Here is a 15,000-nt window from a genome sequence, read left to right on the forward strand (position 1 = left end):
TTTTTTTTACTGACCAAAGTCTTTTTCTCGTTTTATAGGCTTTGAAATATTCCCAAAACTTTTTCATGAAGAGACAAAATTTCAGCGCCGCAGGCGAAATTTTTGGGAGATTATATGTTGCCCCTTCATGGTTGCATACTTTTTTAATTTAAATCTTTCTTTGTCTTTTTTTTAGGCTTTGAAAAATTCCCTGACTTTTTTCGATTTTTGGCACTTTTTCGTGAAATTCCCTGACTTTTCCCTGACTTTTCCAGTCTCCATGAAATTCCCTGACTTTTCCCGGTTTTCCCGGTTTTCCAGTCTGGTAGACACCCTGTGAGAGTAATGAGAATGCACGGTAGAAGTTGATGACATTTTAGGTGGGAATGGCATTCGATGGAAAATTGCATTGGAATTGAAGTGGAATCTGGTGACATTTTAGGCGGGAATGGCATTCGATGGAAAAGTGAATTGGAATTGAATTAACATTTCACTAAAAGCCTCCCTTCAATTCAGCTTCGTTGGAGCGGAATACAATTTTCCTCCATTTAGGAAAAATCTTTTGTTGTAATTATCAAGAAAATGAAATGAAATTTGATTTTTCCAAATTTTGAAGAGTGGGGGGATAAGATGAACTGAAACCATGGCGGCGTGCAATGCTTTAAAATTAAATTGATGGCACGCCGCCAATGCAGTGAAGCAGAAGTGAGATTAGAGGAAAGGAAATGAAATTTGATTTTTCCAAATTTTGAAGAGTGGGGGGATAAGATGAACTGAGAAATAGCTACCCTCATACCATGTTTTGTGCATAAACGGTCATCGAACTCTTGGATTTCGCGTCTTCTGTTCATCTCTGTTCAAACCTAAGTATAACTTGGACATTTGGACAATCTTCTTCTTGCCTTAACTAATCATTTGTATTTTTGTCTTGTCTGATTTCAGATATCGATGGATGAAAAACGGGAAACCGTTCGACTATCAAGCCTACGACGACAGAATATCCCAGCAACGAGGTAGAGGTTCTCTGGTCATTTCCAAACCCAGAGATGAAGATTTCGGTAAGAAATTATTCCTGAAATTAAACTAAAATAAATTTGTTCTATTACTTTTCTTATTTTATCTTTCACCTTCAAAGATAGGGGGAGAGGAAATGCCTATATTAAATAAAATTGGTATATATTTTGCCTTTCCCGCGAAGGGAGGGGAGAGAGAGAGGAAAGGCCAAACGGTACGATTTTTCCCCTGCAGCTGGACTGCTGGAGTACCTATTTTATAGTTCTTCGTGCTATGTGCCCAGAAATAAAAGGGCATTTGATATGCACTGCATATACGTTTGACATTGTCAACGGCAAATTTATGGGAAAAAAGTACCCATGTTATAATTCGAGAATTTCTTATTGAAATAAAAAAGAACCTTGGAGCGTTATTATTTTATATTCTACGCTCGAATCTCGTTAGACATACATCATAATGTCTTTGATATTGTTCCGCCCTATGGTGAATATTTTTGTAGCAAATTTATGGGAAAAAAGTACCGATGTAATAATTCGAGAATTTCTTATTGAAATAAAAAAGAACCTTGGAGCGTTTATTATTTTATATTCTACGCTCGAATCTCGTTGGACATACACATACATCATAATGTCTTTGATATTGTTCCGCCCTATGGTGAATATTTTTGTTGGCAAAAATTTCATCTAATAATTGTGATGGAGTAATAATTAAAATGTAAACAACATTGAATGAAACTGGACATGTCATGTTATCAGAGGCGGAGATGTTTTTTCATAATATTCACAAAAACTTGATGGTCAATAAGCTATTCACTTTGGTTTGTCTTCTTTAAATAGGTAGATAGGTACGACGATTTCAAACAGACAGATTTATTATTCCCACTTATAGTTTCATCAAAATGTGGCGAATAAACAACCCCCCAGAAATTCCAGGATAGATAGACAATCCCTTGTGTACCCTCAGGTAAAGTGCAAACTGACACTTTGCTCTTTACTAATTTCGATCAGTCAAGCAAAGTGCAAATTGTAATGCTAATTCTTAAATATTCAGCATGATACCCATTGCAGTGACTGTGAAAGTGGCCATAAAGATTAGAAAGCCCTCAACCTACGCCCCTGTCCCATTAATGAGATTCACATGTGGTGGGTGCTCGGTTTACATTGACCCACATATTTCCCGTATCATTATGATCATGTTCGTTATTGCTTTATGGCATATCATGTCTTTTTATATCTTGGGCGTCATCTGTGTTATTGTTGCGAACTATGTGCATAGTTTCGCTCTTTGCAATTCGCTTATTGAATTGGGTTGTTGTATTTTGCATCAGGTTGAACTTGTAACGTCGAGATTTCTTATGTAGTTATGTAGACTATTCACTTCTTGTTCTTGACATGGAGCTTCGAAAATGATTATCAGAGAAAGGGAGGTTACAAAATTTGCGAAAAGATAAAACCAAATATGTACGTGGAATTATGCTGATCCCTTTTGCTCAAGTTAGATTATACGACAAAAAGACAAATGAGGACAAAGCTGAATTTACTTCGCGAAACTTGGAAAAAAAAAAAAACTTTCCATGTGCTAAAATTAGAACAAACTGTAAACCTTTCCAAACGCGATTTTGCTTTGCTCGTGACATTATTGTTGCAATAAAAGCAAGATCGTCTCGTAAACAAGAGGGTGTGGGTTCAAATCTCACCTATGCAACCTTAGCGAAAGGCCAAGGGCCCCGAAAGTGTGCTAAGCTCTACGAATCTAAGATTATCTACGGCTATTTGGCAATTTGATTAATATAGGACTCTTAGTTTTAGGTGGTAAATAATGCCTCTTCTAGTGATTACATTACACTTTAATAACCACTTTCCTATTTCATGTTTTGTTTCGCAGGGCAATACCAGTGTTTCGCCGAGAACGAGTGGGGGATTGCCACCTCGAATTCGGTGCTGGTGCGCAAGGCAGAACTTCTAGCCCTCTCCCTCCCTCCTTGGTCATTCTTTGAAAGTGTGGTTTATACCTCTTTGCCACATGGTGGAAGAGAAGGACGCAAGCAAAATGGAATATGTAGGTATAGGTGAAATTTCGAGATAAAATACCATCCTGTTGTGTGTCCTTATTGTCCCATATGAGATAAGAGATGAGATACTGAATTCAGCATTGGAAAAGCATCCTGTTTCAATATCTGGAATGAACGGTCCCAGTTGCCTAAGCCAAAAGTCTTTTGTGACGTGGGACTTAGGAAAATACTTCGCGAAACTTGGAAAAAAAAAAAAACTTTCCATGTGCTAAAATTAGAACAAACTGTAAACCTTTCCAAACGCGATTTTGCTTTGCTCGTGACATTATTGTTGCAATAAAAGCAAAAAAGTAACGGAACAAAATGCATTATTTTTCCTTTGCATAAGTATTTATTTGGCTCCACTAGTTTAGCCTTCCCTCCACAAGTTGTGGAGGGAAGTTGTCTTTATAGTTTCAAGTCGAATGCAAGGGGTAGAAACTGGAAAACGATTCTCCCTTCCACAGCGAAATCAGAGGAGTGAGTAATGTAATGAGTTTGACAACCAGAATTAACGAAATTGAAATTTTTATGGCCACAGACGAAAATTTTGGTCTCTAATTTAAAAAAAAAAAAACTTAGTTATCAAAAACGCAAAATTTGGCGCCGCAGGCGAATTTTTTGAAGATTTTGGTCTACAATAGTAAGAGAAGCAGACTTATCAAAGGTGTAATCTTCAGGGCCGCAGGCGAAGTATGTAACGTAACCTCGTAACCTGTAGCTTGTCATGTGTCAATTAAATACGTGTAAAAGACGAGTATAGTTATTCCCCCCAATACATTTCTATAGAACACAAAATGACAGCGCCGCAGGCGAAATTTTTTTCGATAAAATTTAAGTAGGTAGCTCCTTCAAGGTTGCATACTTTTTTTACTGACCAAAGTCTTTTTCTCGTTTTATAGGCTTTGAAATATTCCCAATTTTGTTGTTGGGAATTGAAAGCGGGACCTCCGCTGTGCAATTGTGATACCCTAATGGGGTATTATCCCATAGACCACTGATGTTACTTCTGATTATATACTCTTTTCTGTTCTGTTTAGAATCACTTCGCCGGAATCACACTTTCTCGGATTAAAGTCGAATCCTTTGATTTATTTTTATTTATTATTATTTTTTTTATTATTATTTTTTTTTTATCCCATAACCTTGGAAAAAACAGCAAAAAAAATGAAAGCCCATTGCCCAGATGGTAAACCATCCGGATATCAACCATGCCCAACGTCTCTTGACATGCTGCTTTCTCTAATAAATTGACCAAAAATGCAAAATGATATTATCATTGATTTCTGAATCGTTATGTTTCACAGGGACGTTGCGTTTGCAGATTCGGGAGAATATACATGCTTTGCTAGGAACAAACTGGGAACCGCACAAGGCAGTGGAAGTCTCACCGTTAAAGGTAAGTCTGTGAATTCTACTAGGGACATGAAAATCGGAAGGAATCTGGCCTTTCGGAATCTTGTGCTCTCAAAAACTGACATGTCTAGGTGCAGTTCTTTATAAGCACAAAGCCGAAAAACTTTGTTGTTAGGAATTGAAAGCGGGACCTCCGCTGTGCAAGACTATTGTGATACCCCAATGGGGTATTATCCCATAGACCACTGATGTTATTTCTGATTATATACTCTTTTCTGTTCTGTTTAGAATCACTTGGCCGGAATCACACTTTCTCGGATTAAAGTCGAATCCTTTGATTTTTAACTGAACAGTTTCAAAGATGAACCTCCCCAGAGTGTGAGCGCCAATGAGGGAGAGCCGTACAAGTTGACGTGTGAACCCCCTGATGGTTGGCCTAAGCCTAACGTGTACTGGCTCATACAGGTTTGTACTTTGATATTTTGTTTTACCTCCTCTCCTTTTTCTTCGCATTTTCCCGTGTACAGACGGGGTTGGCGTTTTTCGTCAGCCTCTCAATCAGCCCTAACATGGGTGATTGCTTTGGGCTGACATTTGGTTTTGGCTACAAATTTTACGAGTGGATGCCCTTCGCACTCAGTCTTTGCTATTTCTTTAGCAAGGGGAATCCAGGCTGGTCTACTTCCTGTTTAACGTCCCAGACAACGTTCAAGCCATATACAGTATGTCCCAGAAGTTACAGGACCCTTTATCTTCCCAACGCAGCGGCTAGGCGTGATTGCTTTGGGCTGACATTTGGTTTTGACTACAAATTTTACGAGTGGATATCCTTCGCACTCAGTCTTTGCTATTTCTTTGGCAAGGGGAATTCAAGCTGGTATCCTCCCTGTTTCGAAAGGAAAATAATACGAAGGATTTATGGTGCAGTTCGAGTAAGTGAGGAAGACTGACGTATCCGTACTAATCGAGAAATCCTGGAAATCCTGCAAGGAGAGGATATAGTGAAGTTCATCAAATCACAAAGGCTCAGATGGTACGGACACGTCCAGTGAATGGAAGAGACAAGAATGCCTAAGAAGATAATGACCGCCACGATACACGCAACTCGAAGAAAAGGAAGACCTCGTCTTAGATGGCTGGACCAGGTTCACGGTGATCTGAAGGTGATGAAGGTCACTGGATGGGTTGCGGCGGTCAAGGATCGTGGAATCTGGAGGAATGTTGTGGAGGAGGCCAAGGCCCACCCCGGGCTGTAGCGCCTATTGGTAAGGTAAGGTAAGTAAGATTTTCTCAGCAATACCCATCATAACGTAAAGTTGGATTTTTTCACTATTTTCACAAAAATACCCATGACACAGGGCGAATGAGACCGAAAATTACCATTGGCGTATGAAATAAACAATCAAAAATGGTGTGGCAGTCAAGGTATTAAATGCTGAATGAACCAGGGGCCTAAAAACGTGTTTTGGCATTAAAAACTAAAGTTCGAAAATTTCAGCACATTTTCCTTCCTAAAGGATAAGGATAGTGAAATGCGTTCAATCTCTAATACCTGATAGAGTCAGTTCTACCTGACAACGTGTGCTCATTGGAATTCTGGAGAGATGACCACGGGCTATTTTCATTTCCTTCTTTTTCTCCCCCAATACATATGTATTCCTTCAAGAATTTTTCATCTGGAAATGGAAGGTAGTCTTGGACGACCCCCAAGACTACGATGAATAGATATGATCCATAAAAACATTGAAAAAAGAGGTTTAGATCCAACAACTGTAATAAACGAAGAAAAGTTCAAAGATAGAACATGGTGGAGAGGCTTTGTTCACAGTCGAACCATTTCTGGAACGACTTAAGATTTGATGATGACATACATATCACTAATCATGAATCTTCCCTTTATTTTCCCACAGGAGTGAATACAAGATAGGAAACCGTATCCTTCTCAATGTGATAGCTACGGGGATTTCAGCCTCTCAGAACCGACATGCGCCCAAACAGCAATATGTGACACGGAAGAAGGAAGTGGCACTGAGGAATAAGAAGGTGGAGCTGTTCTGTATATTTGGAGGTGAGTAGGGAGAGAATATTAATAGTGCTTATTTTTTTATACTGCTCAAATAGGACTGAAGAGTCTCTTTACCTCATTTGTAGGCTACTATACTGATTGAATAGGACTGAATCCCTTTTATCCTGGAAGAAAGGGTCCCTTTTAAACGGTTTGAACAGGACTAAAAAATTCCTTTACCCTAAGTACTAACTATTATTGTGCACGAATTCTTAAATTTGAATAATGTTGGGACAATGTTCCTTACCTCGGCCGGGATTGAACCCACGCCTTGCTATTTAGCAGGCGAGCGCCTTAGTGATGAAACAGGGATGAACTAGAATAGACAACCTGTATGGTGCGGGAATTGCCAGGTACAGTGATGATCTGTTCAGGGAAATAATTTAATCACTTAGGTGCGATTGCCAAGTTTATTTATTGTCGTTACTGTACCTCGAATGGCACGTGACTTTCCATTCCAGTCCCAAGTCTAGGAGGTTGTCAGATTAGTTTTTAAATAAAACCAGTGATGAAATCATTGAAATTTATTATTAAATCCTGGCTGTGTAAACAAGAATACTCGTATTCCATTCCATGTTCCTTTATTCATTAACTCATCCTTAGTTTGGCAAATTGGTATCCTTTGTCATATGATGGCAAATTGCAGCCTGCTGGTATGGTAGAAAAGAATGTACCCTATATATCCAGACCATTTCCCATAGGCTCTTGGAGACTTGGGTACAAAGTGTTTCTCAAATTAACCCTCTCCGACACTCGTTTTCGTTTCCAGGTACGCCTCTACCTCAAACTATTTGGTCCAAGGACGGGGTACCTATTAACCCGTCGGATCGAATATCCCAGGGCAATTACGGAAAGAGTTTGATCATCAAACATGTCGAGTTCTCGGACCAGGGATCTTATACGTGTGAAGTGAGCAATGGAGTGGGAGAGGCCAAGAGTTACAGCATAGACTTGTCTGTACTGGGTAAGTTTAAAGCGTGAAGCCGTGAAGCTAGGAACACCATACGTTCTCAGAAAACTTAATCTTTACGTAAAGGTACATCAGTGTGAAGATAGCAGTAGGGAAGCCAAAAGTTTCAGCACAGATTGATTTATCCCAATTTTTAGTCAGAAAAGAATCCCCTATAAAGCCCTTTCATGCATAGTCAAAGCGAACCAAAGTCCAAATTATCTGTATGTATTGTATATTTTTTGACAGCCAAAATCGATTAGTCCAGATAATATTTATAGCAAAAGAAATAATAGAAAGTATCTCTATTTTTAGTCAGAAAAGAATCCCCTATAAAGCCCTTTCATGCATAGTCAAAGCGAACCAAAGTCCAAATTATCTGTATGTATTGTATATTTTTTGACAGCCAAAATCGATTAGTCCAGATAATATTTATAGCAAAAGAAAAAAGAAAAAAAAAATCGTCGAGTCATACAAAACTGGGATCTCGCATCGTTCGATCAATTAACACTATTTATTTTGTTTCCCTCGTGTTTCAGCCGCTCCTTATTTCACTGTAGAGCCGGAGTTTATCAACGCGGCTGAAGAAGAGACTGTTACGTTCGAGTGCAAAGCTTCTGGTCTACCAGAGCCGGAGATCCATTGGGTACACAACGGTAAACCCATCTCCCAGGCACCTCCCAACCCACGCCGCAAGGTAAGTGAGACCTGTGCCGCCAAGGGTTGATGTACACAAAGATTAATGAGAGGGGGGGGGGAATAATGAAAAAATAAGGGTAATAGAAAGCAAAAGAAAAAAAGAAATGGTTTGAGGGAACTTCCATACACAAAAAGCCCATCCTGGGGCTTAGGTGTAGGCGCAACTGCCCCAAAAGATGGATTAATGGAATTGTAACAACGGAGATCTTATCGTCCCGAAATCGAAGTGAGAAGCAGGGCACGATAGGAGAAAGCCAGCCGTTCCGAGAACGAACCTTACCTGTTTAGGATTAAGTTCGCCCTGGGCGGGCACCGAATCCGCGACCTAACGCTTACAAGACACGCTCTACCCTTCAATCTATCTAGGCTTGGCTTGCAAATTCCAATCTTATTTTCAATTTCCAGGTGGGACCCAATCGCATTACTATCGAGAACCTAAGGAAGTCTGATACTGGAAATTACGGGTGCAATGCTACCAACAGTTTGGGTTTACCTGTTTAGGATTAAGTTCGCCCTGGGCGGGAACCGAATCCGCGACCTGACGCTTTCGCCGCAGGCGCACTACCCTCCAAGCTAACTGGGCTGGCAAATTCTAATCTTATTTTCAATTTTCAGGTGGGACCCAATCGCATTACTATCGAGAACCTAAGGAAGTCTGATACTGGAAATTACGGGTGCAATGCTACCAACAGTTTGGGTTATGTGTATAAGGATGTCTATGTGAACGTACTAGGTAAGTTATCTGAAATCTTGTAGGTAGCTATGTAGGATACATTAGAGGGAACTGTAACTGTTAGGGTCTTATCGTCCCGAAATCGAAGAGGAAGACAGGAAGGATGTGTATGTGAACGTACTAGGTAAGTTATCTGAAATCTGGTAGGTAGCTATGTAGGATACATTAGAGGGAACTGTAACTGTTAGGGTCTTATCGTCCCGAAATCGAAGAGGAAGACAGGATAGGAGAAAGCCAGCCGTTCCGCGAACGAACATTATCCCTTCAGGATACAATTCGCCCCGGGTGGGAATCGAACCCGCGGCCTAGCGTTTACGATTCAGACGAGCTACCAACCAAGCTAAATAGGCTGGCAAATAAATCACTTTGACTATCATTTCTAGACCTCATTCAAAGGAGCATCACCTTTTGAAGGATTTAAATAGACTATGGGCTCAACCTTAACCATCAATAGTTGTTTTTTTTTTTTTTTTTTTTTCAAGTAAATACTTTCATATTTATTTTTGAATCAACAAACAATACAGCAAAATAACATGAAAACAAAGTAAGCTTTTGATTCAAGCTCATGGATATTATTACTATACCTTGTAACAATATTTTTAACAGTAAACTAATTTTTCCTATGTACTTTCAGCTCACGCTCCCGAAATCACAGAAGCACCGAAAGACGAGTATACAGTGGACGGCAAAACAGTTGTCTTGACATGCAGAGTGTTTGGTGCCCCCAAGCCTGAAGTCAACTGGATTCACAACCAGAAGGAGCTTACTGGAGGACGATATACCATTCTGGAAACCGGGGATCTCAAAATAACGTAAGGAGATTTGTCCTTGGAAAAAACAGCAAAAAAAATGAAAGCCCATTGCCCAGATGGTAAACCATCCGGATATCAACCATGCCCAACGTCTCTTGACATGCTGCTTTCTCTAATAAATTGACCAAAAATGCAAAATGATATTATCATTGATTTCTGAATCGTTATGTTTCACAGGGACGTTGCGTTTGCAGATTCGGGAGAATATACATGCTTTGCTAGGAACAAACTGGGAACCGCACAAGGCAGTGGAAGTCTCACCGTTAAAGGTAAGTCTGTGAATTCTACTAGGGACATGAAAATCGGAAGGAATCTGGCCTTTCGGAATCTTGTGCTCTCAAAAACTGACATGTCTAGGTGCAGTTCTTTATAAGCACAAAGCCGAAAAACTTTGTTGTTAGGAATTGAAAGCGGGACCTCCGCTGTGCAAGACTATTGTGATACCCCAATGGGGTATTATCCCATAGACCACTGATGTTATTTCTGATTATATACTCTTTTCTGTTCTGTTTAGAATCACTTGGCCGGAATCACACTTTCTCGGATTAAAGTCGAATCCTTTGATTTTTTTACTCGTGTGGTCTGTGTCGGAGCATGCCCATCCCGTAGTATGCCTCATCAGAGGGGGCGAGAAGAGACACAAAACTTCCCATTTAGGTTCTGGGTCAACACGAGAACACCAGAAAGTAAACCGTTGAAATATTTGCAATCAAAAACGAGTGCAAATTTTTGTTGACGGTGGACATCGAACCCGGGACCTTCTGCATAGCAAGCGCGTTACTACTGGGCTATTACTACTGGGCTAACCATGTCCTCCAATTATCTATCTGGAATTCTGGAGAGATGACCACGGGCTATTTTCATTTCCTTCTTTTTCTCCCCCAGATAATGGGGTGCAATGGTCCTACACACTGGTTTCCGCACACACTAATTTCATCGGAAAAGACTCCCTATTTCAACGTAATTTAATCCAGTGGTATAGTAGCTAGTACGGTGGACTTCGCAGGTTGGTGGTTTGAGTCCACCCACGTCAATTAATTCGTAAAATTCGGCGTAGTGTAATTAAAATCGAATAACATTCATGATTATGTATTACAATAGTTTGATCACGAAAAGGCGGGAAAGAAAAACTAAAATTTAAAAAAAAAAAGCCCAACAAACAAAGGTACCTCGGAAACACTTCGCATTGCTTCAAGTCGTATTACTGATCGTATTCAAGCCGTATTACTGAACTTGAACTTAAGATACACTTGAAGATAAGATTTTTGCTGATAATCCTCTCCCCATTTTCCCTCAGATGTACCGAACGCACCTCGCCTACAGAAAGTCACATGTAACAAGAGGGACGCCTCTATCCAATGGAACCCTATGGGAGACAATCGCGCCCCCATTCTTCACTATACCATCCAGTATAACACCAGTTTCACTCCGGATACCTGGGAAGCGGTGTTTGAGAACGTTCCGGCCACAGACATGACCTACACTGTATGTTTATTACTTTGAATCAAAGTAATGTGGCGTAGCGTGGTCTAAAGTCAAGTGTAAGGCGTGTAGGGCACTAATTTCCATCACCATGCACATTACTACATAAGTGATGCAGATGCTTCTTCATAAATATTTAAAGTCAATATTTAAGGGTAGGTATTTGAGTAAATTTAGAGTGTATGGCCGCCATACACGCCCTACATGGACGCTACGCCACTGACTTTGATTATTGTCTTAATAACGTCGTCTTCCCTTATCTCCCTTCCTCTCTCTCCCCCTAATTCTGTCTCTTTCTCTCTCACTTTCCCTGCTCTTCTCTGATTCCATCTTCTCCTGCCGAATCAAATTAAACTTGGTATTTCATCAACAATCCCTTTCCCTTCTCTCTCTTCTCACCCTCCCTCCGAACCGAAATCTTCTATGTATTACGCTTACGCCTACAGTTTAAAAAAATCATCTCATGAAATATGGGTGTGTTTGTTTTCATTCTTTCCCTTCCTCCCTCTTTTTCCCTCTCTCCCTCCCTGCCTCTCCAGGAATTGAAAGCGGGACCTCCGCTGTGCAAGACTATTGTGATACTCCAATGGGGTATTATCCCATAGACCACTGATGTTACTTCTGATTATATACTCTTTTCTGTTCTGTTTAGAATCACTTGGCCGGAATCACACTTTCTCGGATTAAAGTCGAATCCTTTGATTTTTTTTTTTAATGCCATAATCACATTTCATTTTCATTTGCAGAGCACACGCACATCACAGACCAGCCCGAAGACTACGAAGTAGAAGCAGGCCAGTCTGCCACGTTCCGATGTAACGCCGTGTCCGACCCGAGTCTGAAGCTATCCATCGTGTGGCTGCGAGGCTCTGAGCCTATAGATTTCGAGTCTGAGCCTCGCTTTGTGCAGTCCAACGATTACTCACTCACCGTCACGAAGAGCTCGGAGTTAGACTCCGGGCAGTATACGTGCCGAGCCCAGACAGAGTTGGACTTTATTGAGGCCCAGGCTACGCTTACTGTACAAGGTAGGATAACCAACCTTAGTGATATAGTGTAGTTACAATAATGGGGTGCAATGGTCCTACACACTGGTTTCCGCACACACTAATTTCATCGGAAAAGACTCCCTATTTCAATGTAATTTAATCTAGTGGTATAGTAGCTCGTACGGTGGACTTCGCATCCGGAGGTTGGTGGTTTGAGTCCACCCACGTCAATTGATTCGTAAAATTCGGCGTAGTGTAATTAAATTCCGAGTACGAACCTTGCCTGTTCATGATAAAGCTCCCTCCGAGTTTAAATCAAACCCTTGACCTACAGGTAGTGATGGGTAAATACCCGGGTACTTATTTTTGGGGTAAATACCCAATTTTTATAATGTCATATTATGTACAATAAAAATAAATTGAATTGAATTATAAATACTCGGGTATTTTCAATTTTAAGCTCTAAAGTTCTTTAGAGACCCCATCTTCCATCTCCTATTGATAATGATAACTAAAGGTTATCATCTTGAACTTGAAGGGTTTGCAATAGAATAGACATAATAAAATAATGATGAAACCACTTTTTTTTTTTAATAAACAAAAATTGCCGCACATCATTATCAGTCTTGGTTCACAAAGTTGCCGCTAAAATTGTGAAGCGCCTCAGTCGAATTTTGCCCGGGAAATTAAAAAAAAAAAAAAATCAAGTGACGATGTCTTTTGTTTATTTTTCTTCTTTTTTTTTAAAATACCCAGTGTGTATTTACCCAGGACCCATCACTACCTACAGGCTGGCCTTTATTTAAGCTAACTAGGAGAAAGTCAGCCGTTACCTTCAAGCAAACTAGGCTGGCATACATGGGTTACCCATTTTATCACATCTCATTTCCTTGCTTTCAGTACCGCTCGAGGCGCCATCTAACTTCACCCTGATACAAGTCATAGACGCCAAGAAAGCCGTAGTCAGTTGGAACCCTGTGTCACCCCAGTCATTACGTGGTCACTTCAGAGGATACAAGGTAGGTATAACAAGTCATTCTAGACTAATTGCATGTCCTTCATGGCACAGTTTTCCGGTCAATTTATGTTAAGCTACGCCGAGTGAGGCCAGAATATGGATGGTTGACCTAAGTTTGTTTGGTTGTTTTTTTTTTTTTTTTTTTTTTTTTTTTTTTTCCCCTTTTAAAAATTTTTTTGGTGTAAATGTGTGTGGAGTGTGCGATATATGATGTGTGTGGTGTTGTGTGGGATGTGTGGTGGCGAAGCACGGGTACAACAGCTTGTATATTATAAATAAATTTGTACAAACATGAATCAAATGAATCATATTCTGTGTTATTCTAGGTACAAACATGGACAGAGAAGGACGGTGAAGGTAGTATACGGGAACTTATCGTCAACAAGGGAGAATCTACTACGACCGAGGTGGACAAATTTGTGCCCGCTTCCAAGAACTTTGCCCGCGTACTAGCATTCAATGGCGCGTACAACGGACCCCCTAGTGAAATCATCAGTTTTGTTACGCCTGAGGGAGGTAGGTGTATAAGGTTTTGTTTTTTTAGTCAGCGGCTGTAGCACGTTGATTTTTTTAAAAGCTTTGATAGAGGGAACTGTAACTGTTACTACAGAAGTTTTATCGTCCCGAAATCGAAGAGAGAAGGAGTACAGGATTAGGTGATTTTAATACAATGTACCTAAGTCCACCTCTGTGGCTGACTCTCAACCTGGAGGCGCTGGGTTCAAATCCCGGCCTGGGCGGAAATTTCTGACCAAAATTTTACGTTCCTGGATAGGCATGGATATAAAAGAATATGCCTTGAAGTAATGCGAAAGTAGTACAAAGGTACATTAACAATGTAAGATTTGGAAATTTGCCCTACATCTTCTGGTACGTATGTCCTAAAAAAAAACCTCTCTCTAATTTCAGTCCCGGGCACTGTCCAGTCTCTCGAGGCAATACCATTGGGCTCGTCAGCCTTCTATCTCAAGTGGGTCAAACCCGAACAGCCCAACGGGGTCCTGATGGGCTACAAAATCAAATACCAGTCCGTGAAGGGTACCAAGGTGGGGCCGTTATTGGAACGTCTCCCGTACATTTCGGACCCCACGACAACTTCAGCTAAGCTGGCGGGACTCGAACCCTCGACCAAGTATAGAATCCATCTGGCGGGTTATACCAAGGCAGGGGATGGAGCAGAGTAAGTATTTATTTTTTCCTAAGAGGTTTGATAGAGTGAACTGTAACTGCCAAGGTCTAAGTATTTATTTTACGTACCCTTCAAGAACCCGGACAATGTAGAAGGTCGTGGCAGTACGCCTAACAATTTGGTTATCAGCTGGACGGTAAGCACTCATGACTTTAATTTGTAGGATTATAATAGCACTAGTAACTTATTCCAATTGAGGGGCAGTCTGAAAGAGAACACTCGTCAGTATGTACTACTCAACCTGACGTACCCTTCAAGAACCCGGACAATGTAGAAGGTCGTGGTAGTACGCCTAACAATTTGGTTATCAGCTGGACGGTAAGCACTCGGGACTTTTATTTTTAAGAGGTTTGATAGAGGCAATTGTTTGTTTTATGTTTTATTTATTTTGTAACAATAATTGATATAGGTATATATGACAAGAAGGTAATAAACATCTTATAAGATAATAAAATATTACAAATATATAGTAATTGTAACTGCTAAAGTCCTATTGTCTCGAAACCAAAGACAGAAAGAAGACAGGATAGGAGAAAGACCAGCCTTTCCGAGAACGAACAGTATCCGTTCACGATAAAATCGGCCCGGGCAGAAATCGAACCCGCGGCCTAGCGCTTACAAGGCAGACGCTCTACCAACCAAGCTAACCAGGCTTTTTCCCGACA

General features: G+C 40.5%; 1 protein-coding gene across 1 annotated transcript in view; it reads left to right on the forward strand.

Moving 5' to 3' along the window:
- Positions 1 to 921: 921 nt before the first annotated feature.
- The window catches only part of LOC103520155 (neuroglian), a gene marked incomplete at its 5' end in the record, with an annotated part of 15,263 nt that continues 1,184 nt past the window's right edge, over positions 922 to 15,000 (forward strand). Inside the window, 16 exon segments of the mRNA XM_026831389.1 lie at positions 922 to 1,037; positions 2,878 to 2,949; positions 4,743 to 4,868; positions 5,563 to 5,674; positions 6,310 to 6,467; positions 7,234 to 7,428; positions 7,953 to 8,110; positions 8,518 to 8,610; positions 8,728 to 8,845; positions 9,480 to 9,657; positions 9,835 to 9,926; positions 11,886 to 12,167; positions 13,029 to 13,147; positions 13,473 to 13,662; positions 14,056 to 14,326; positions 14,518 to 14,653. Of these exon segments, the coding sequence (XP_026687190.1) occupies positions 922 to 1,037; positions 2,878 to 2,949; positions 4,743 to 4,868; positions 5,563 to 5,674; positions 6,310 to 6,467; positions 7,234 to 7,428; positions 7,953 to 8,110; positions 8,518 to 8,610; positions 8,728 to 8,845; positions 9,480 to 9,657; positions 9,835 to 9,926; positions 11,886 to 12,167; positions 13,029 to 13,147; positions 13,473 to 13,662; positions 14,056 to 14,326; positions 14,518 to 14,653 (2,416 nt within the window).

This window comes from Diaphorina citri, unplaced genomic scaffold, assembly GCF_000475195.1.
Source record: "Diaphorina citri unplaced genomic scaffold, Diaci psyllid genome assembly version 1.1 scaffold3272, whole genome shotgun sequence".
Taxonomy (NCBI): domain Eukaryota; kingdom Metazoa; phylum Arthropoda; class Insecta; order Hemiptera; family Psyllidae; genus Diaphorina; species Diaphorina citri.